The sequence below is a fragment of the Plectropomus leopardus genome, chromosome 12, assembly GCF_026936395.1.
Source record: "Plectropomus leopardus strain MGB_pleo_1.0 chromosome 12, ASM2693639v1, whole genome shotgun sequence".
NCBI classification, from domain to species: Eukaryota; Metazoa; Chordata; class Actinopteri; order Perciformes; family Serranidae; genus Plectropomus; species Plectropomus leopardus.
This window is the reverse complement of record NC_142187.1, coordinates 18,766,619-18,790,479: the sequence shown is the minus strand read 5'-3', so window position 1 is coordinate 18,790,479 and position 23,861 is coordinate 18,766,619. Positions and strand designations below refer to the sequence as shown.

At 40.3% G+C, this 23,861-nt stretch overlaps 1 protein-coding gene across 5 annotated transcripts in view; it reads right to left on the bottom strand.

Annotated features, from left to right (window-relative positions):
- The window catches only part of LOC121951508 (myomegalin-like), a 58,291-nt gene that overhangs the window by 29,142 nt on the left and 5,288 nt on the right, over positions 1-23,861 (bottom strand). For 2 of the 5 annotated variants that reach the window (XM_042497859.2, XM_042497860.2), the window contains exon 1: positions 555-2,639. In XM_042497859.2, the coding sequence (XP_042353793.2) occupies positions 555-1,850 (1,296 nt within the window). In that variant the 5' untranslated portion in view covers positions 1,851-2,639. Of the gene's footprint in view, positions 1-554; positions 2,640-8,220; positions 8,275-9,765; positions 9,923-10,011; positions 10,170-10,261; positions 10,386-13,322; positions 13,400-22,286; positions 22,398-23,861 lie in introns of those variants that run through there. The other 3 variants (XM_042497861.2, XM_042497857.2, XM_042497858.2) reach the window with 3 other exon arrangements.

Sequence of the window (23,861 nt, the reverse complement as noted above, 5' to 3'; positions counted from 1 at the left end):
GCAGATCCTGTAAAGTCTTAATTTGAAACCGTGTAATTATGAAAGCAATCGCATCTTAAATTTGTAAATATTGACTCGTCAAAAATTCACTGAATGCTTTCTCCTGGATTGACATGACTGATGATCTCTGTGCGTGCTCACAAACACAAACACACACACACACTGAGTAATTAGGCCATGTCGAGTGTCACAGCTTACCCTCACCTGCTCATGTAATGTTATTCCCACACATAGGCAACTACGTGCATACACACACATATACACACACGGCACTGGAGCTCACATCCTCATGGGTGAAAGCTTGTTCGGGAAGCTGTAGGCAGGATTTAAGTGACTGACAGTGGGATTATGAGGCTAATTGAGCAATTAAAAAAAAGCGGAGAGAATGCTCGATTTGTGAGCTGACTGCACGTCAAGCTTGAATGCTTGTGGTGCTGGTTCACTCATAGCGCTGCAGATACTGCAAATTTGCAGTGCATAGCCAAAATGCACTACCCCGCTGTGTGTAATCATCCTGCAGTATCCTCATCACCATCCTTGTGGAGGTTTTGTACCTGGTGAGGACGTGGGGGAGGACACTCCTTGTACAAATCTTCCAACAAATCTTCCTCCATGTGAGCCAAGTTCAGATCCTGATCAACCAGCCGGATCAGAGGAGTCTCCAGCTCAGGTGTTGGCACGTGGTTGACTCTTTCTCCCTCGGGAGTGCCGTAAGACATTCCCAGAACAGGATCAGGAAAGGCCAGCCTTGAGCCTCCATTACTGGAGCTCTGTCGCAGCAGCACTGGCAGTTTGCTCCCCTTAGAGCTCAGGACGGGCCGATAGACGGCATAGCTCTGCAGCAAACAGAGTGCCAGAGAGAGGCTGGGTCCAGGTGAGGCTTGGCCATGTGGGGCCCCCATGTGCTCCTCAGAGAGGGAGTCAGATATTGGGTCATCTATGAATTCCCTTGGGGAGCTCAGCAGCCCATCTGTTACGGCCTCAGCGGTCTCTAGGGATGCTATAGAGGGGCTGGAGCTGGCTCGTCCAGCCAGGGTGCGATCGCTGTCTGATGTCCTCGATGGGTCCTGAGAACCTGGGACTAGAGTTAAAGAGGAGGCGGGTTCTTCTGATTCCTCCATGTTATTCTTTTCCCCTCCAACACCTCTAATTCCTCCAGTCACACTCCCGCCAATAACACTGGCAGAATATCTGGTTGATGGCCCACAGGAAATACTCCGTGCCAGCTTCCTGGGCACCTTACAAACCGCTTCATAGTCAGAGTCCGCCACCCGCCAGTAGGAACATCCCCGGCACCTCCTGGGAGTGCTGGGAACACGATGTGAGCCTGTAACCTCTGACCCTGGACCAGCAGGACACTGAGGGTGGTGGTGGTGCTGACAGTCCAAGCCGTCGTCGGCCCAGGACTCGTACAAAGAGTAGACCAGATCATCCTGGAGTAGAGCGCAGTACTTTGCATGTGTGAGACCTGAAATGTCCACCATCCCATCACCTGGCCCTTCGTTAGGTAACGTCACAGCACCTTCTTCTGCGTTTGTTTTCCGGTAGAGCCCACCGATGCACTGCCTCAGCCGGTGTTTCTCCTGTAGGAGCCGCTGCAGCCTCTCGATGGACAGAGCCTCCACGCGGGCGATCACCGTGTCAAAGCGGTACATGCGGTCCAGCATGAAGGTGCACTTGGAGCAGGCAAACTCTCCTCTGCCATCCCGGGTCACCTCTTGCCCAAGAGCGTGAGACAGCAGCACCTGCAGATTGAGCTTGGGGGTGGGGTGGAAGATCCATCGCCGCTGGTTACCGCAGAGCTCCCGTCCACAGATACGACACATCTCCTTCATCTTGAGATCAAGCATTCCACAGGTTTATAATGATCCTTATTTACTCTGTCAGAGGGACACCTGAGTCCTTATGATGAATTTGATCCAGTGTGAACACAAAAGCTGCATCAGAGTGAGCACATGCTTTTAGGGCACAATAAAAGCTTTTTTTTTTTTTTTTAAATAGTATAAAGCTCCTCATCAGTCCTTGCAGTGGCTTTAAATCCAATGGCTTACCAATAAATTAAATGAGGTAGACAAGGAGAGGCTTGTAGAAAATGGTTGCACATGAGATTTTTGGCAGGACTGGAAACCACAAGGTAACAATAGAATTACAGATATGGTGACTCTTAATTAAAAAATATCAATCAGCCCGGGATCATTCATTCATTCATTTGCGGGAGGAGCAGGTGCAGTGGGGATATGGCGCATACTCCCACAGCAGAGTCATGTGAATGTGTCATCAATCAGATGCAGTATTTCTCTGGGAATCGTCCTCGCGCTGTCACCAAAAACGCTTTCTCGCGTTTCCGAACAGCACCGCACGCGCCTCTGCACCATCAGTCGGCTGTCACGGACACACGAGCCGCACCTCGCGCCGTCAGGTTAATAATGACCCGGGGATCCGTAATAATCCGGACACGGAGCAGTAACAGGCGTCCCGGGACAGTCCTCTGAGTCTCCCCCCGGTGTCTGCGTCCAAACAAGGGACTCTTCATTCATTCCAGAGCCTTTACCGACAGCTCGAGAGGCAAACACGCGCTCACCGGGCTCGCTGCTTCGTGCGTGCGGAGATCCTCCGGGCTGATAGCGATGTGACTGCCTGAACCAGACCTGCAGCGGCGGAGCGCACCATTTACAGAAAACTGGGGGTGGAGAGGCACGGTGCAGTCACACGGAGATGTCCACGGATTAACATCCACCATAATTCCGATTCAGAACGGCGACTTTGACTTTAAAATACACAGCAGAATGTAAAACCCGCGAATATTATCTTTAAATGGGGTTTACTTTTAAAGAGACGGAGACGTGTTCCCCTGGGAGTCTGTTACTTCCTGCGGCCCGGTTTACTAAGCTCTGTGCGCCTGACTGAACAGGTGAAATTCCCAGTTAGCATGGTAACATTAGTGACGCTCTGTAAAATTAAAGAGTAGACACACACTCTATTCCATACCGTTATTTTCTATTTTTATTTATTTATTTTTTCTATACTGGTATGACCAAACAGTTTTGCCACCACATTTTGCACAAGCTTTAAGTCTAGAAATTCGTATTAGATAATAGCATATATATGGGCTGCCAAATGTGCAATTAAAATAATAATAATTAAAAAAAAAAATCGCGATTATTTTTATATTTAAAAGCAAAATCAAGATCTAAACCTTAGTTTAGCTTTTAATTGAACTTTATTCATCTATTGACTATTTCTTTGATTATTTTAGGCTGTTTCATAGTTTAACTACTTTCTATATAATTTTATTATTTTTAACATATTTATTTAGCTATTATTTTGCTTTGTGCTGTTATCATTTCTTTCACCTCTTACTTACAGTTTGAGTATTTTGTTTATTTTCTTTTATTGTTATTGCTATTATCATTTTATGTCTTTATTTGTTTTGTTAAACAGTTCCTGTTTTTAATGACTACTGTTCTTTATTTATTTTGTGTGTGTGTTTTTATTCACACGCTTGTGTGCGTGTGTGTGTGTGTGTGTGTGTGTGTGTGTGTGTGTGTGTGAGGCTACTTTAAAGTTTATCATTAAAAAAATGAAAAAAAAAAAAGCTAAAAGAAATGTTAAACTACAGAGCAGACCAATGACACTAATTATTTTCATTCTCTATTTTATTTCTATTTTTGTATTCAGCGTCACCTTTAGTGATTCATTTGTGTTTTATCAGGCAAAGCCAAGACAAAAGCATGTTTTCTCTACAGTGTGCATTAAAAAAATGACACATATCAGCAGTTAAAGATGGCTGCTGTGTGGTGAGGAAAACACTGCCTGAGGTTAAATATTACCATAAGCTCTGAATAGAGGTCATTATCATATTGGCAGCATAACAGTCAGTGCTTCATATATGATCATTTTAATAATAAATAGTCTGAGTCAGTTTTCATATATGAATGTCAGGTTGGGTTACAGCTTCAAGATTGCCAATATAATTGCTGTCTTTTTATTTATTAATAAACATGTAATTTAATGTCCAGTATATAGGATTTAGTGGCATTTATTGGCAGGATGATATATAATATTTGTAACTATGTTTCCATTAGTTTGTAATCAGCTGATATTGGGACTGATGTGTTTTTGCTACTTTTGAAAGAGCCTTTTATATCTACATATAGAGTGGATCCTCTTTCCCACCATGTTGGTATTAGGCACGACAAAGAATTCAAGCTAAATGAATAAAATATATAATACAGAAAAACATTTTTTGGCAATGTAAGAAAAATTGCATGTTTACAAAAGCTTACTGAGTTGACTTGCTATCATCTTGCTAAAGATACCGTTGTAATGGTATAATCATACTGGTGTGGTGATTTTAGTCCTTAAATAGCGCCCTCATCAGACCAGCATGACTTGTCAAAACATGTCATTGCTTCAAGGTTAGAGTCTGTATCCCTTGTTGCCGTGGTGCAGATATTATACAATGATTTGACTGTTTCGTCCAAACAAACAGGCCTCTCTCTTTAATTTGACTGTGCATCTCTGCAGTGACCACCAATTTTGTTTTTCCCGAGGGCACACAAACAGATGGTCATGCTGTTACGCTGTGACTCCCATGCAGATACTCCGTGCAAAATCTTCTATCCACCGTCTGTGTACTTTCGTCCTCAAAGCGCTTCTATAAGAGTACAGATCTTGTGCGTCCTCATTAATGTGTGAGTCGTAGAGGACATTGCGTCTGCTTCGAGATGCTTGATTGCTGATTGTTTGAAAGTTAATTACTGGGCCTGCGTCATTTCTCTAAATCTGATGTTTGTTTGAATTTGCCTAAAGGAGCAGCTGAGTATTGAGTCTGCTTAGTTTTTTAATTAGATATTTTGTGAAATGTTCAAAGATACTTGTCTGTAAATCAAATGCATAAAGAGTTAAGTCGTGTACCAATTACTACAAATTATTTTGGAAAATTATTGTCTAAAGAGGTTCCAGATGATATTTCCTTCCTGCCTCTTCCTCTTTCTCCAGACATAGATTTTATCTAAATGGCTGTGTCGTCTGGGGAACTAATTAAGAGCTCTTATTGCGAGTGTCTGTCTGAAACAACACAACTTGATATCAGTGTCGGGGTCGCTGAGCTCTCAAAGGTCAACCTGACCTATCGACAACCTGGCTGAAACCAGAGCCGCTAAACTGCTAACCAGCGAGATGCCTGCATGCACACACGCACATATGAAAGAAGGCACCTCATGGGAATGTGCGCATACACACACACACACACACACACACACAAGACCCCCGTCACACTGACCCCCACATGATTTCTGTAAGTAGATGCAAATGCAGCTGGATGATCAGTTTCTGTCACTGCTGCAGAACTTAAATTGTGAAAAAGTAATAATTTAGAATTATTTAACCGCAGTAAAAGACACGTGTCATTTAAAGCTAAAAAATATGGAAACACATTTCGTTTTAGCCATATTTTACCCGCAATGGAGTTTCCTTAAATTCTTAAAATCCAAAAATATTTCTCATAGCATACTGCATAATTTGGAATCACTAAAATGCTCTTTCTTTCTATATGCTGCCCCATTTCTGTGCACACACATGCGCCAACAACAAACAAATGTCCCCCCCTTCCCCCCTTTGCAAATGTCCTCTGCACTGACCCAAAAACCTGCATTTCAACACACTGGTAGTTCAAATTCACCCCTCAAAAGCAAACATTCTCTCCCCGCTGTACTCATACTAAGACTATGTCTTTTCTTTTCTATATAAACACTCAGACACAAATACATAAATAACTAGTCTTGTCAGACTCTAAGAAGCTATTCCACTTTTCTTTTAGTGCAGATACAGTATGCAGATACAGCTATCCATCTTCGAACATTCAACTAGTTTTGTTTATTTTTTCAGTGCACACTAATCGAGGCACTTCAATGGCCAACAAGGGCAAAAAACGCAACAGATGGACAAAAAACAATTCCATTAGGATGAGCCTGCTGCAGCTTCAAAAACACATACAAAAATACAACACTAAAAATGTGCTGCAAATGAAAAAAAGGGCTGCAGAGAGCCAAAACAAACACATATAAAGCAAACACACAACATACACAGAAATGATGTGGCTCAAAAAACACAAACCCCAAAAATAATAGCAACAGAGAGACGATGCATATCTCAGAGAGAGAGAGAGAGAGAGAGGGAGAAACAAGACAGGCTGCGTCAGCTCTGTCCACAGAGAGAGGCGGAGACAGAGACACATTTCCTGCTACACTGTAGCACATATGATGATATTACAACAAAGTTCTTCACACAAATTAAATGTAAATGCCAAGATTTTGATGCTCTCACTGACCAGACAAAAATACAGTATCTACTGGGGGAACACAGTGTCTGTGTCATAGAAGCAGCGAGGTGTGTTGGTGCATGTCCCAGCCTACGGCACAACCTGAACATCAGCCTGACATGACGTTTATACTTCATTTCTTCTGTACATCTCACTTTTTATTTACATTTTTTTTGTTTAATTGCTATGTCTATATACAGTAGACATACCACACACACACACACACACACACAACAAAATGTCCTTGCTCTTTTTTATTTATGCATCTATTTTTATCCAACGGATTGCTGTTAATTTGAATATCGTTATTGATTTTTTTTCTCCTTGTATTTATTTATATCATCATTTAATTGTATCTGAGGCTTTGGCAATATTGTTTTACAAACATTCATGCCAATAAAGCAAACTGAATTGAACTAAGAGAAGTAGAGAGAGGGAACAGCGGAGAGAGTGGGTTTCTTTTTGGGAAGAAAAGTGAATTTAAGAAGTCAAGATGCAACATAAAAAGGCACATTTTTCAGCCTTTGAGTTTAAGAGTATCATAAAAGAGCAACTGATTTATACAGCTAGTGTCAGTGTCATCCTAGTATTTCACTTAATACTCCCCCTAGATGCCTACAAAGATTTTGCTGTTTAATATAATATTTAATGCAACTTAATATAACTGTTGCATTTGTTTTCGGGGGTTTGTGACTTTGCATTGTTTCTGTATTAGCAGCGTGTTTTTTCATTTGCAGAACGTTTCTGTTGTATTTGTTTTGGATTTTCATATGAGTATTTGGCATCATTTCCCTGAATGGAAATGTTTTGGAGCACATTTGTCCTTCTCAGCCATAGTAAGGAACACACTCACACACACACACACACTTTTACACACACATGCATCCAGTATGAAACCTAAGCAGAGAGCCTTTCCTGGTGAATACATTTGCATCTTCATTCACAACTGATTTCCAAGTTAAAATGCCTCACCCAATGACAAATATGTTCGCAGTAAACACTTAGAAGCATCCAGGCTGTATCCACATACCTCTAACACCAGTAACACTGCACTGCACCAGAAAAATGAATAATATGGTTCTGATTATTAATTCATAGAAGTGCAGATTGATGGTAAAGATTTCCTCTGGGTAGAGGAGCTGTCTGGAAGGTAATGGTCCCCCTCCATTTGTAGTTTCATTAGCCATCAGGACAGAAATGTGTCCTTGGGGATGTCAGAACAGCTTAAGCCTGTAAATGTAATGAGATTCTGGCACTTTGTGTGATGAGACGAACGCTCTGTAAGATCTTTCACTGAAGGCCTCACATGATGCTCAATGAATCCATCACAGTGTTACAGTACTAAGCACTTTCTTTTTGCGTCATGTTCCTCGCCTCTGTTTGATTTAGAGGAATAATCCACCATCAACGACTCATGAGGCATTCAGGGTTGGACTGCACAAAGACGAGCACAGTTTCAGATCACCACAGGATGTTTTTCTTGATGTTTACTTACTTTCTGCTATGCCATTGTATCACAGAGAGTAGTTGTACTGCTTTTATTATGCTAACTTCTTCACAAAACATTCTGCTAACACAGTACTGGGCATTTTGGAATACTACAAGTGTCTTCAATGAAAACATTAGAAAAAACTGTCAAATTTTTAAACAGTTTGTTGGTTATGTACAACAACCTCTGTGGTACTGTGTTGCATTTTTTTGATCTCCCTCTATCTTAAATAAATACTATAAGCAATTTTCAAATTATTCATGTCATTTTTGTCAGCTCTTGTGTGAAATAGTTTTGCGTCACTTCTCCGTAAGAGGGCAGAGTCTTTCTGATATTAAAACTGTGATACTGCTCTGACACTTAGTGGCCAACTCTATAATAACATGTGAAGACTAATGAACCAACATACCTGCATCTCCTGTTCGATGCGCAGCCTCTCTCGACCAAGTTCCTCCTGATAGAACTGTAACAGAGGAGACAGACTATAAACCTGCTGTGTGTACTAACACTAACACTAAACAATAAGATAAAAAAAAAACACATACTGAAACAAAAAAGTGATCAAATACAGACATTGTGCCATGTCATCTATCTCATCATCTTTTCAGATTTTGATTAAGGGCAAAAAAGCCCTTAAGGCTACTCCTCCCATTTGTCATCAAAGACTTCTGGCTCTTACAAACACCATTTACTTAAAACAACGAGACAGGAATATAATATACACGTTGACATACAAATATGACATAAACATGTTCTTGATATTTCAAAAATGGGTGTTGAATAATATTTTGGACAGAGAGTGGATGTCACAATGTGACTGTTAAAACTGTCACTAAAATGTAAAAATAAATAAAAAGATACGTTCATTTGTTTTTTTCAGAACAATAATATGATCAGTATTTCTTGGTTTTTTAAGAGAGGATCTGCCTGAAGCGTTACTGGACATGGAAACAATGTCACCGCCTGGCTGCCGCTTCATAACCCTGTTGCAGTTTTTGACTTCTGACCAGGACCAGTTTTGGTCACGACGTCACTGTCCCACTAGTGTTTGCTGTGCTGCAGCTGTGTGTTTGTTAAGTAGTAGTTTGTGCGTGTAAATAACTCCGTTGACCCACATGAATAGCTGTTAAAATAAGGTTTAGGAATGTCACATATGCTGCTTCAGGAGCCTCTTTCTAGAATAGAAGTCTGGCTGGAGGAGACATGGTGGTCCACAGGAATGCAGTAATATTAGAAGGCTCTTATAAATTGTACAGGGTTTGACTGATATGCTCTACATCAGTGATACTAAAATTACGGCCCACGGGCCAAGTCTGGCCCTCGGTAGGGCTCCGGGTGCCCCCCCAACCACTTTCTAATTCACTATCATAATAAAGTGATTTACACTGGAATTGTTTATGCACTTTTAGTGTACATAAGGCACCAGAGTGCATAAAAAAACTATTAAAATAGAGCTTGCTTATCAAAAAATTGCCAGGAGGATCCCCAACAGCCCCTGACAGAGGTCCTAGCTGAGCTCCTAATGTCCTAAACTCCTAGAAACATCCTAAAATCCAAGAAGCTTCCTACATCCTAGACATGTTCTCAAATCCTAGAAACTTCCTAAAATCCTAGAAATGTCCTAAAATCTGAGAATTGTCCTAAAATACAAAAAAACAACCTTAATTCCTAAAAATGTCCTGAAATCTGAGGAATGACTTAAAATCCTATAAATGTCTGAAAATCCTAGCAAGGTCCTAAAATCTTAGAAACATGTATGGGACTGCTGTGACTGGCCTCCTGTTATTTAAAAAGAGGCCCCTATGCAAAGCAAGTTGAGTAACGACAAAGGCTAAAGGGTTCCATCACCTTCTCAGGTTTGAAAACATTTTTGGTATCCATTTGCCAAAACCATTTCCTAAGAGGCCTTTTAACATTAGGTGTCATTCAAAACGGGAATAAAATGTGTACATACATCCACATCCTTGTCCTTCTGCAGCAGAGATGAAGACAGCTCCTGGACCTGTCCCTCCAGCTCTCCCACCCTGAGTGTGAGAGTCGTCTTCTCTCCGTTCAGCTCTGTGATGAGCGCCTCCTTGGAGTGAAGCTCTTTAGTCAGCTCCTCTATTAACCTGAACACAGACAGACATCTGAGAGGTGAGACAGGGACGTGGTTTGTGTGATACTGGTGATGGTTGAGATTTTTTTGTGTGTTTTGCACCTGTCTTTGTTGGTGCTGGATGGGGACAGGATGCTCAGAGGCCTCTCATCCTCTGGGATGTCCTCCATGGGGGTGTCTAGGGACAGTAGGGAGGCATGGGAGTGTGATCCAGCCAGTGAGGCCATCCGCTCCGCCTCACTGCGTGCAAGCTGGGCCTCCTGGAAGCACACAGGGATAAACGGTGATGGTTTGTGAATTTGAGGTACCTGTGTGTCAGTTCAACTTCAGCAGAAGGTGTGAGCGGACGAACCTCCTGCAGGAGCTGAATCTTGGTCTCAAGCACTTGCTCCATGTGGTCGATTTCTTGCTGTCTCTCCCGACACCGTCTCTGCAGCTCTGCCTCATTGTGATTGGTCAAGCTCTCTGCTGTTGTGCTGTTCAACAGAGAAATGGCGAATCAGCACTGATCGGAGGTGTTGCGCTGAATACCCAAATGAGTGCAACAGCTCAAATAAATTCACTTTATATGCAAGCACAAATACAGTCTGAGGAACCGCATTAGAAAATGATTTAGAGCCAAGAAACAATAATGTCATCACTTTCCTGTCAGCTGTGGTGTTCATGAGACACTCAACACCGTCCCACACAGTGCAATAACACTTAACCTTCTACCAGTGTGTGATCACACAAACAACGGCAGTCTCATTCACAGTCTCATATTATGACACAGTTCATTTTTATTTCGACTGTGTGTCCACACAAAAGGACAACCAATCACATCTGATAAAGGAATGCATCATACCTAGCAATGGGGTCAGCCACATCTTGAAGGAAAACGTTTCTGCTGAGGAAGTTAGGAGCTCTCAAATGTGAAAATGTGAAAACTCCTGAAACTTCTCACACACATCCTGTTTCTTCGCATTCCCAGTTCATGACGTACGTTCTCCTCTCACTCCTTCTGACCCCAACTGTGCGAGCATCTGTCTATATCACTTAGTCAGTCAACAACGCTACCCCAGAATTTCTGCTCCCAGAATGGCACACGCCACTCTGTCGCCATGAGCCCCGTCCTGGACCCTCTCTACATACGTTTTTAACTCTGTCCACCACATGCAGCAGCTCAAATAACTGGGATATTCTGAACCAGTCTGAGTAATGTAAATGTGTGTCTCGTGGACAAATGTGCCTTATGTGTAGTAGACAAGACATTCGTGTTGAGCCGCAGCCTTGCTGTACTTCAGTAATCTGGGTATGTCAACAATACCAACAATTTCAACTACTGAGAGAGGATGCAACTGCAAGTACACGAGGTTCAGATTAAGACACTGTTGAGACAGTGCTTATAAATGTGGCAAGAACATGTGCTGATTTGTCTGTAACAATGCTGACAGAATGTAAAGCAGGGGGAGAGACAACAGCAAACCAAAAAAAGGGACCAGTAATAAGAGCCCATTTATCCTGTCCAAGAGCTCCAACAGATGGCCAATTAAGAACCAGACCAATTTAAAGGTCGACAACCCTGACCTTTTAGCAGCATCTCTTTCCATTTCAGCAGCAGCACAAGGCCAACTGTTATGCAAGCCACACAGAGTGGGAACTGAAATGGCACCATGCTAACAGCCCAGAAAGTCATCTGCCTCAATGCAATCTACTAAACTCCAGAAGCAAGTTCAAGCTCCATCCTGGAGCGAGAGAAACCCTGCAGGTGGAGCAAAAAAAAGGGACAAACCATTGTCTTTAACTGGTCCTCTTTGTCTTAAACTAACAGTACTCATAACTCCTGCACATTATTACCTGAGACAACACTTCAATAATATGTAGCACTTTTGTTAACAAGGTCTCAAGGTGCTTTTCAGAAAAGCAACAGCTAAAACCAAGGCAGCAATAAAACAACAATAAAAGGCAAAAAAACAGTGAATATGTATTAATACAGAAAAGCACCAGTTTACCTTTCTTCTTATTATTATATTTTGGCTTTTGCCTTTATCAGAAAGGGAGAGAGGGGCTGACATGCAGCAAAGGGCTGCAGGTTGGAGTCCCACGGCAGCTGCGACAAAGACACAGCCGACTTGTACATGGGGCGCCCCCTCTATCAGGTAAGATACTGTGCGCCCCCACGCACCAGTTCAGTTCTGTTTGAACAGAAACAGGGTTGAATACTTGCTTTCCTGAATGCCTATTCCCTTGGTTAAAAGGACAGTCTCTCTCTCTCATTATCATCACGTCACATTTACATCTCCAACAGTTGTCACAGCCTGTCAACAATAATCCTGAATAAGACCTTTGTAACATGTCAGGGGTTTAAGTTGTGGGTCTCACTCTCCTATCCATGAAAGTTTACGTGTTATGTGTGTGTGTGTGTTATCTCGATCAGCTGCTGCATGACATATGAGCTGTTAGAGATATGAGGTGTTACCACCCCTAAGACAGGACCACAGAGCCAACACCCATAGATGGAGGCGCACACACATACACGCACACACGCACAACTTTCAGAGGTCAAATGGGCCAACAGATGAATGTGAGCATGATAGAGGATTCATCTTTGTTATCAAAGCCTTAACGTCAAATAAGCATCAAAGTGTTGAAACTCTGAATTAATTACTGGAGCAACTTGTGTATCTGCTCACCAGTACACACTATGTCCTCTTTCAAGAACCAAAGAAAACATTAAAATAAGTATATCATGTTCAACAGGCTGTTTATGAAGGATATTTGAATAAAGCAGTGAATATCTGCCTGTCTGGTGCAGAAAAACCCTTTTACAGTGTTACACTTTTAAAGACAGTGACTCATTTTGACTTCTTGGTTTAGTAAAACATTTACCTTAGTGTAATGTACCTATATAAGTAGTTGTTTTGTCACCAACATTCACAATAACAAACTGGGAAATGTTAATTTATTAAAGTTGAGGGTTGCCCATTAATAAGTCTCTATAAACAGATATATGTATATAAATGCAGTATCTGTACGCCAACAGGACAAGCTTTTGGTATCCAAAGCATTCTGGTTTCTATTTTTCATCCCAGTAGTACTGAACATGAGCCGGTATAAGTCTGTACGGAGAGAGGCAGATTGTATTGGCCGAAATGCAACCTCGAAACCCATCAGCTATTGTCTGATGATGTTTCAGCTTTATATTCACCTTTTTAAAATTCATTTATATGCAGAAATCTGTTTATAGAATTAAATACCTACTGCTGTACAGAGGAGGAAGTCTGGAATACTTTATGCATGCATCTGCTGGCTTTATGGGAACCCAAAAAATATTGGCCATTGCCCCCAGAGGCTAAATTGTTGTCAAACTGATAATCGATGAGTTCCAAGACTGCACACTGATAAATAATTATTATAAATATATATAGACTTACAGTGCTTTGTCCAGAAGCTGCTGTTTCTCCTGGAGCTCCTGCTTCAAGCTCTCTACTTCCACCTTCAGCTCGATGTTCTGCAACAGATGAAAGAAAGAAAGTCAGTCATGAGTCACCAGGTCGTTACACATCAATACCACACATTATCCTCTTCAAAATCAGCGTAAAATCTTGGAACAGATAAATGACAATTTGTGGCTATATTGCAGTATCAGCGATATTGAATGGTAGCCATTTACTTTAATATGCCTGTGAAAGTGAACTGTTTTTAATTTACAAATTATGCAATATCAAAAAAAGAAAAAGCTAAAAAATCTACCAGGCTTGACTTTAAAACTTTTAAACACATAAGGCTGGACATTTATACAGACTTGTTATTGTAATATTTATTTTTTAAAGTGTGAACTACAATTATCGCCTTGTGGTTATTTGCCTCTGTGAATTAGTTAAGTTGCACTTATTAGTTTATATCCATGTGAAAACTGTGAAAATGTGGATGCTTCACACATAACCTACTGCCCTCAGGCAGCAGAAATGAGAAATGATGTTGAATAATGGACGGAAAAGGGTTTTTGCAGAACATTAAGATGTCACAGTGAAGTTGACCTTTGACTTTTGACCTTTTGGGTGTAAAATTTCATCACTTTATCATTTTATCCAAGTAGACATTTGTGTAAAACTTTGTCATGAGTAATGTATGAATTCTTGAGTTGGGGCCAAAAAAAGTTTTTAAGTACTGAATCAGTTCATCATTTCCAAGAGGACATGTGTGCCACATTAGTGGAAATTCCCTCAGGGTGGTTTTGAGATATGGCATTGATGAGAATGGGATGGGTGGACTGACGGATAAACAACCTGAAAACATAACGCCTCCAGCCAAGGCTTACGCCAACGCAGAGGCTTAAAAGAAGTTTAGAAATTTTGACATCAACTTGAATTTCAATTTCAACTTCTTCCATATAACTACTCATTTGGCTGATAAGCCATACTGACACATTCACCTTTTTCCCCACATAATTTCAATGATACTCAAGTCTCATCTGTGGTGAAATTAACTTCATATTATGCTTATCATTATGGCCAACCAGCAGATGGAGACATAAAATACAATTATTTTCAGTGTATGCATTATTCTAAAAAGAAATTCTACCCAGGGCTGATTTGTGAATGTTCACTTTGTCAGTAACACAAAAACAACAAAAAAACAAAACAAATAAACAAAACATATGTATATATATATATATATATATATAAGTTTGTTATATTGGCAGAAATCATTGGCCAATTCTGATTTTATTTTAAAGCCAATTTCTGTTGATAGCAATGATGAGCCGATATTATCGTGAATCCTTGATTGATAGAATTAAAAACTAAATAAACAAAGTCCTATTTAAAGTACATATGACGTTTGTGAATTTGTAAAGTTTGTAAACTCATGTATAGTATAATATGATTTAAAACACAAAAATAAAACCATTTACAAATGAGAGATATCACCTTACACACCTGACTTATCATGGCTGCAGCACAACATATAAACAATATCGACAAGAGCAACCTTGTCACATACTGCGGAGATAAATACAACACATATTTTAGGATCCTGTTGTCTATAAATCAGCTAACAATAAAACCCAAACATATCTCGAAACTCTTTGAGTGAGTCTGTATATCTGCTCTTTATGTCAAATACTGATTCTATATTAAAAAATGTTTTTTCTAAACGTTTGACACACTGTATTTTATTGCTTAAATGTTCACTGGGTTTGTCTGAGTCTAATATATTTTTGCCTCCCTCACATCTCAAGCACCTTATTGTCTTGTTTGTCACATCTCTTCATCACACACTAATCTGTCAGTCTCTGCTGTGTGAATCAGAGCTGCTGAGTGTTGTGTATCATCAGTACAGAACATCTGACTGTGCTGTCATGGCCGGTATATTTAGAGCCGGGGAATTCAGGGCAGCTCAGATATTCACCCCTGGGGCCAAAGGCTCAACTCCACCGTTTGTTTACCTGCTGGGGTCCACAGGGGACATTAAAGGGCCAATCAGGGCTCTTATGTTAAGGGAAAAAGGATTTAAACAGCGAGGTTGGTGGAGGTCATTCTTTCCATTCTGACCTCAGAGAGAAGCGAGAGGACAGTTTATCTGTCTGTGTGTCTGCCTGTCTGCTGGAATAATCAGATAGCTGTTTTGATCACTACAGCTCAGCTCATGTTCATCTCAACTGAGGGTCCACTTTCTCTTGTCATTCCTCATGCTTTAGCTGCGTCTCTCTCCCTGTGTCTCGGTTTGTCTCTCCTCTCTTCCATTCTCTTGTATTATTTTCAGTATCTCTTTCAGTATGTCCAAGTCTGTTGACCTTCCCTGTCCCTGCCAGAGAGATTTTTCTGTCTGTATCACTCACAGAGAGCCGGGCTGCACGTGCACCAACACTCACAGTCTGAAATCAACTCATAAACATGTTCCTGAGAGGCGACACGAGCGCTCACACGCGCACATACTGCTGCCTACTACTTCACTCTGCACGTGACCAAGTACATACACATGAACTCGTCACGTCAAAACAGACAGTGACAAATCTCTGAACCACAGTCTGAAATCACACATTATCACATCTTTGCTGCCTGCAGATGGGCTTTCAGGTTATTTAAAGGGGCTGTGCACAACATTCAGAGTCTCATTCACGTTCCTGCACACAGTTCTCAACATGGAGGTGACGGTGCTAACAGTGAGAATGGCGTTAACAATGGGTGCATTCGTAACACTAATCTGACACCCGACAATAAAATGAGAGAACAGTTCAAAGAAACAGAGCGTTTTTCTTCATGAATTAATGAACGATTAAGTGCACTATGCCGCCTCAAGAGTGAGGTGCTCTAGATAACCAAACAGTATATTCCAACAGCTCTCCGAATTTGCAAACAGCCCAGTTTGTGTCAGAGTGGGCTCCAGTGCTCCAAGTGAGGGTTTCTGAAGGCACCCAAAGGCAACAGTGTTGACAGAGTTAACACTGTTAACCTGGCAGAAACCAGAAGGTGGGCGCTATGCATCCACACGACACTGTGGATCTGGATTATGTTTTCAGCGGTAATCAACATATGAGCGGCGTGCAGAGAAGGGCTGCACCATTATGGCCTAAATGACAATCAAGATTATTTTGATCAGTATTGAGATTATAATTATATATCATGACCATTCATTGATTTTAGGGATAAGACATTTTTCTATTGCTCTTTCACATTTAAATAAACACAACACTGCTTTCACTTCCACATTATGATACATTCCTACCAAATATCTTTGCATAAGATGCAAATGGTCCATAATCACAGTGCGTCTCCTAGAAGAAGAATCTAGATAAAATCATAGCAGAAACCCAAAATTAAATCAACAGAACACTGCTTTTACTTTCACACTGTGCTACAATCCTGCTAATTAAGAAATATAAAATGTGATTGCGTTATTCCAGTCTGTCTTTGAGAGCTGGTTGGATTAGTATCTGCTGCTGTATTTCTTTAGTTTGACAGCAGACACTGTACTGCGATGTGCTGTACAGTGGTGATTTTATGGCTATCTGAGTTGATGCAAAGACGGGGATACAGTGAGGTAACTTTAGCAACATTATTTATTTTGGCCTTGATGCATTTCTAGCGCAGACAAAAGTCTCAGGCACTCTTTGCATATCATTTGTTCTCTCCTAAATCTGAAATACCTCCAAAGAATGGATGATGATGGTTAATGAATAGATATTCGCTTTGCCCATTTGCAGTTGGAACATTCATTAAAGTTTTTCGCAGCTGCATAACAACACGACAGCTTTTTAAAGGTGTGGGCTGTTTTTTTGCTGTTTATGGAGTGCTTGATTTCATCTGCAGTGGAGTGGCATTTTAAACATTTAAACAATATGGCGGTCGATCATGTTCATTTAATCGTGAGATATCAAAATCATGATCATGATTATTATTTGATTCATTCTCTGCTCAGGACACCATTACTCTACAACATCTTTACATAGCAAGAAATGATTTCTTTTCCTGCTATATTAATGTTATGAATATCGTATAAAAGCTCCTAAAGGCAAAAAAAGGAAAATGTATATTTTCTTACGATCATAATGTAGTTAATCAATAATGCTAAACTATACATGAGCAGTAAAAAAAAAAGGATGCCAGAAATAAATTCTAACAGACATGAAATTATTATAAGTAAAATAGATGCATTTTTTTAATAACTTACTTTTTGTATAATTCTTATAATGGATGAAAATCTATTTGAAAATCTGTTTAATAAAAATTTTAACAACTTTATACAATATTTTAAAGTTTGTTTTTGAGTCTTAAAGGACTCAAACACAAAGCTCGTACTGACAATTTTCTTCAGATTTTTTTTAACCTTTTAAGGACTCAACTGTACAGCACTAAGTGAAGTTCTGCAGCAGCAACTGCAAGTTATGTAACACACGACCAGACATGTGCTTTGCATAGCTAATGACCGTAAATGATTCCTTTTAATGCTCTAATAATAAATAATGTAACATACAAGTAAGAGGAACACGTTTCACTGAGTGTGTGTGAGAGAAACTTGGCTTACAGTAAGAGTCAGTTCCCCATCTTGCAAACAGCTCTATATATAGATACCCATCACTGTGCACCTGCTATTCTGGCCCCTGCTGCCCCGCTGGCCCTCAGCAACAGATCCCCTAATAACCAAACTGTGCAAGAGGAGGGAGACGGCTGCACTAAAAAACACCGACATGAGTGTCACTCATAATTCAAACACAACTGCAATACTGTGATTGATCAACCATTGACAGATATTTGATTTATTTTCTGATGATGATGCTCATTTTGCCTTATCCCATACTAAATCAAAGAAATGGTCTGATCACTTAATTTACACAAATGACAACTGTTAAATGCCTTATTTGCAGATCAAGATGCTAAATATGTAGCTAACAATTCATTTAATGATTTGATTTATCTGTAGATTGTTTTCTTTATGAAAGCTATTTTCAGTTTGTCTGTAAAATTTCATAAAATACAGAGGAATGAAAATTGAAATTAATTCTGCTTTTCTTCATTTTCATTTCATTTCATTTTGTGTCATATCATTATTTTCTCTTGTAAACAGCCGTGTTATAAACGAGATTATGTAAAGCCAGCTGATCATTCTTGCAAAGCAACCCCTACAGGGTGATGCAGGTCTTCAAGTGTACATGATCCCTTACCTAGATTTCATATCAAATAAATCTCTACATTTTACAGTGTATTAATGAAGTGACATGATGTAATATACATGCTCAATAAAACATAAACCAATGCAAAAATAGTGAAGTGAAGACAAACACCCACATACACGTGTCCCGATGCATGAGTTCTGTCGTATGGACACTCATATGAATACATGTAATAAATAAATCAGAGCACTCAAGCTTGCGCTAAAAATAGAGTCTCTAGAGCTCTGAGAGAGATCACTATGTGCCCAGGACCAACACACCTAGTCTGTACTGTATTACATTGAAATGTTTTCAAGAGAGGACGGGAACACTGATACTCTGACAAAGCGATGAGCAACTCAGCTCAGATACTGCGGAACAAAGATTTAGTGTCCAATAAAACAGTGATTAGACCGATTAACCTTCAGCCACACAGAGTGAGAGATTGTGAAGAACAGGGATTAAAATCGAGTTGGATGACGTGGGATCAGCTTACTCAATCACTGTTGGTATGCAGTAATTGTGAAGGATAAGCGGCAGCACGCTCAGGTCTTGTTCGGCTGGATCAAACAGCCATTTAGTTTTTCTCATATCAAAGAGTTGCTGATGATCAGGAGGGATTTCAAATGAAAGACGGAGACGCGTTTTAAGTGCTGACTGGCTCATGTAAACAAGACAACAGCTGAACCAAGTCACCTTATTGTAGGTGCACAGATACAGAGGGACGCACGCAAACAAACAAGAGTGCACAGGTGTACAGATCTGAACACTTGCATGGATATTATACACACGCACACACTAAGGATAGGAGTGAAAAATGTCAACATTTTAAGGACTGCAAACACATTGTCCGATTTTCTGTTGTGTCTTTGATTAATTGTTCAAGTAACATTGATGTTCATACTTTTGTGTTTGTGATATTGTCATGTTAACGAGAGAATTACCATTTCAGTATGAATAGATTGTAAATTCTAGAGGGAAGGATTCTTAACCTCTCCTACACAATTCTTGTTATGTCTGTTTTTATCTACTTGTTTTTATCTAATCCTGTGTGCAAATAAAAAAAAAAAATAAAATAAAATAGCTCAGTGTAGCTAATTGTGAAAAATGTCTGCAGCAAATTTCCAGGGCCCAAAGTTACAGCTATATATTGTTTTTCTTTCGTCTGAAAAGTCCAAACAATATGAAAATTATGAGGACCCAAAAAAAAACCAAAAACACTACACATCCTCTCATTTGAGAAGCTGGGATGAGACAACATTAGCATTGACGTTAAAAAAGGCTCACAAGTGTATCTCACTGAGTTTCCATCATAGGTGTAGTGCTCTGCCACTTTTTTCCTCCAAGTTAGGAAATTCAGTTCACAAAATCTATATACATTTTTTTATGCTTGAAGATCCAGTTGTTACCAACATGCATGTCATGTAAGATACATGCCAATACAAACAAACTGAATGGTCAAAGTTGTTATATTGACATTTAAAAGGATACTTTGCCAATTTTCAACCAACTCTATATCATAACTATTATTCCCTCCATCTTCCCACCCAGCGAAACACCACCGCATCTACGTCATCTGAGACAGTTTCGCTGGCTCTCAAGGATGCTAACTGGACTACAGACTGTACCTCTATTTTTATATTTTTATATATTTTTATATTGCCCACTATCACTGACACAAAGAATATAGAAGTAAATCAAGATCAAGAGACAGACCTGCCACTCTCTTTCTCTCTCAGACTTTGATCAAATGGTAAAACGGATCAAATATTAATCAAGATTATGTTACTGCATTGCCTATTTCTTTCCTAAAATGTCTTCAGAAACATACTTTAGTGCTCTGTTTAGCTGTAACAGTGAGAGTTTGTGAACAGGAGGTGGAAGCCATACTGTTTCATGCATGGTGAAAACCGATGCTGAGAAAAACTAGATCATCCCTGGTCCCTACATTTCCAAAGTTGTAGTTTAATATATCTGGGCTGTGGGGTAAAACTAAATGTACGCTGTTTAACTTGAGGGCATAAAATCTACAGAAACCTCCCTATCAGAATCTGAGTCAGCTTTAATGGTCAGATCTGTGTGTACACATCAGGCCCCCAGATGGTACTGCAGAAAAAAACATGCCTAACGTTTTCCCCATTGACCACCAATGGGGTGATATGTTTGTAAAACTTGATCAAGAAAAGTGATTCAAATCTGTGAGTTCATCACAAAGTTAAGTCTATGAGGCAAGTGCAAACCTGTGCATATTCAGTGGCCCACATACTGCGGTAGTAAACCCAGAAACTTTTTTTGGCGCATGCAACAGGTGAGCAATTACATAGGACTGAATAGGCGCCATCTTGGCATCCAGTATCTAGTTATTATTATACATCTGTGGTACACACACACGGAGTTTGACTCCAGTTTTAGCTCTTTCGATGTACATACACAGAAACAGACATGCAGTTAAAACAAGGACAATAAAGCAGAACAAAGGTAAACACAAAACATTTGACTTCTTATATGACACAGACACAATGCACAGAAAAAACACAGGTCCTGCTGGACAAATATCAGCTCGGTACACACAAACTAGATCAAATCAATTCATGAGCAAAGAGCTAGCTACTGTGTAGGCCCTCTCAGGGCAGCTATATATCGAAAAACAGCCAGTTGGTAAAACACACATGGCAGGTCTCGTCACCTCAACCACATCAGTGCAACAGCTGGGTCAACAATATGCTCAATACAGCAGCTCTACACAGGGTTCCCACACATTTTAACAGTGATTTCAGAACTTTTCTATAACTTTTCCATAATAGTTTGCCCCGTTTCCATGATTGTATTTGAGTAGTTTAAAATGGGCAGGTGGTGGGCAGGTTAAACGTGCACTTTCCGGCAACGAGGACTTCGCAAAACGTCAATGATGTGCCTCTTTTGGGACGACAGACAACCAAAGATCCAATCCACAGTCAAGCAATGATGCACAAGATTTTAAAAACAATGTATTTTAAGTAATGTCAGACATGCTTTGGGAATTTTACAAACGTAATGTAAACAATAGCCAAAATAATGTATATTCAAAACTTTTCCAACACATTCAGTTTATTTCCATGCATTTTCAGGCCTGGATTATAGTATTTCTAATTTCATAGCTTTTCCAGGAATAAGGTAAGACTGTGGGAACCCTGTCTACAGGATAGCATACCTGTATGCTGATGATGCATGATAACACTTACTTAATATGACTGATATGATAAGGGCATAAATTAGCTCTTTTGTATTTATATACTCTGATCTGTTTCTTCTAGACCCTCGTTTAGGAGAAATAAGAAGCAAAACAATAATTCAGCAGGAGTTCCCTTGCTGTGCTCATAGGCTTCTCAGAGGTTTTTCAACTCTGAGAACAGATAAAATACACAGAGCTGAGACTTGTTCAAATGTTCCCTTTGAATCTGAGAGCTGATTATTTCAGACACATACAAATTACTACAGTGAGAGAGGGAAAAGAGCATGAGAAAAGAGAAAAGAGTAAAGCTATTTCTTAGGAGCTGAATTTAAGAAGTATGAAAATATGTTCAAAATCTCATTTTAATGTTATACTGAGCTCAACTATGTCTAGGAGCAATAGGTGGGGCAAAAAAGAGATTTCATTTTAAATTTTCCTTTCCTCTGGGTTGACTCCCGTAGAGTAACTCCCCACACCACTAGTCCCTTTTTATCACCAGTCAAACAAGGTTTTTATGAGAAATTCCCTACTCACCGTACGATAGACATCCTCACTGCTCTCCTCGTACTTCTGCTGTATCCTCTCCTCCAGGAAGTAGATGCGGAGCTTGAGGCTGAAGTTCTCCTTCTTCAGGTCATTCAGGTGCTGTGACAAAGTACGGTAACCGTTAGACATGACCGTCAAAGAGCACCGTCACGTCTTGACATGTCCGTTATAGGTCAGAAATGAACAATCGTCTTCGACCTCTCCGTATCATGGGGGAATACGGAGTCCATTTTACAGGACGCCGACTGTCATGGCATGTCCATGTGTAAGAGTCCGGTAACCGTTAGACATGCTACCTCCTTCTCCAAAAGAGCATAATCTCACAATTAACAAATTATTTACAAAGTGGCATCCTAGCCTCTAACAGGCCACCAGGATACCATCGACAAACACACACTAAAACTAACACACACATACACACACACACACACACACACACGCACACACACACTCTATAGGGGTGTTTGCAGTGCAGAGGGCAACTCTGCTGCCCGGCCGGTCAGAGATGTGGCCATGTCAGCTCCATGGTGTGTTCTGATCTGCTAGGGGACGGGACAGGAGCTTATTTTACAGCAGGAGACATCCCTGGAATCCCAGACTGCCAGGGGAGGTGGGTGGAAGGGGAGTAAAGGGGAGGCGGGAGGCTAAAGGGGGGAGGTAAGAGGCTCGGAGCTCACAGGCACTTGTGATATGAAGGGAAATCTCACCCCTCTGCAAAACAGGGGCGCCAAAGGAACAAATAGGGACATGAAGAGAGGGGAGGGTGTTAGATGTGAGTCCCCTTCTGTCCTTTTCATTTTATATGTCTCCTTTCAAATGTACTGAATATGCATTTTGTTTGCCCCGTTTAAATTTGTTTTTAATATATTTTTGAGTGTGGAGGTTGATTCTCACTGAGAGAACAGCTGACACTCTGTCTGCACTAGCCTTCATGTTATATAATAGCAACAGTTTACATGCACAAAATACTCCAGATTTTGCCCTTATTCCGTAAAAGGCAACATTCCTGCAAAGCTGTTTACATGTCTAATGAAAATGAAAATTGCACTAATATTTGTGTTTACATGCAGCCCTGCACATTCTGATTAACCTGCACTAACATGTTGTTTATCATGCCAAAACATGGAAAAGTAGAACAGCTGGAGCCACTAGTCATTTTGCTTTTTTTGCATCAAAATATGATTTTTTTCCCCACAGTTTCTTACCACTGGGGGACTCTCATTCCTTCCTTCATGCAGGTCAGTGCTGTGATATTTGCTCATAGCCAAAAACCTATTTACATCTAAGTACTTCATAAAGTTTAAAAGCAGGTGTGATTCTCCTCCTAACCAGAAATGTGGGATTTCCTTTTGCACGCATGTCTACCCCACAGCTTTGCAAACTGTTGGTGAGTCGGTTTGTGTACAGCGCTTCTATGACAATGCACAGTGCCAACAAAGGTCCTTTTTTACAATTTGCAGAACATTTTATACCAAGTTACTAATTGCCTTTTTCCCATGTTTTAGAAAGAAATCCAATTTTACAGGCATCCGAATGCTAAGCAAGAAAACTGCTGTCTATCCA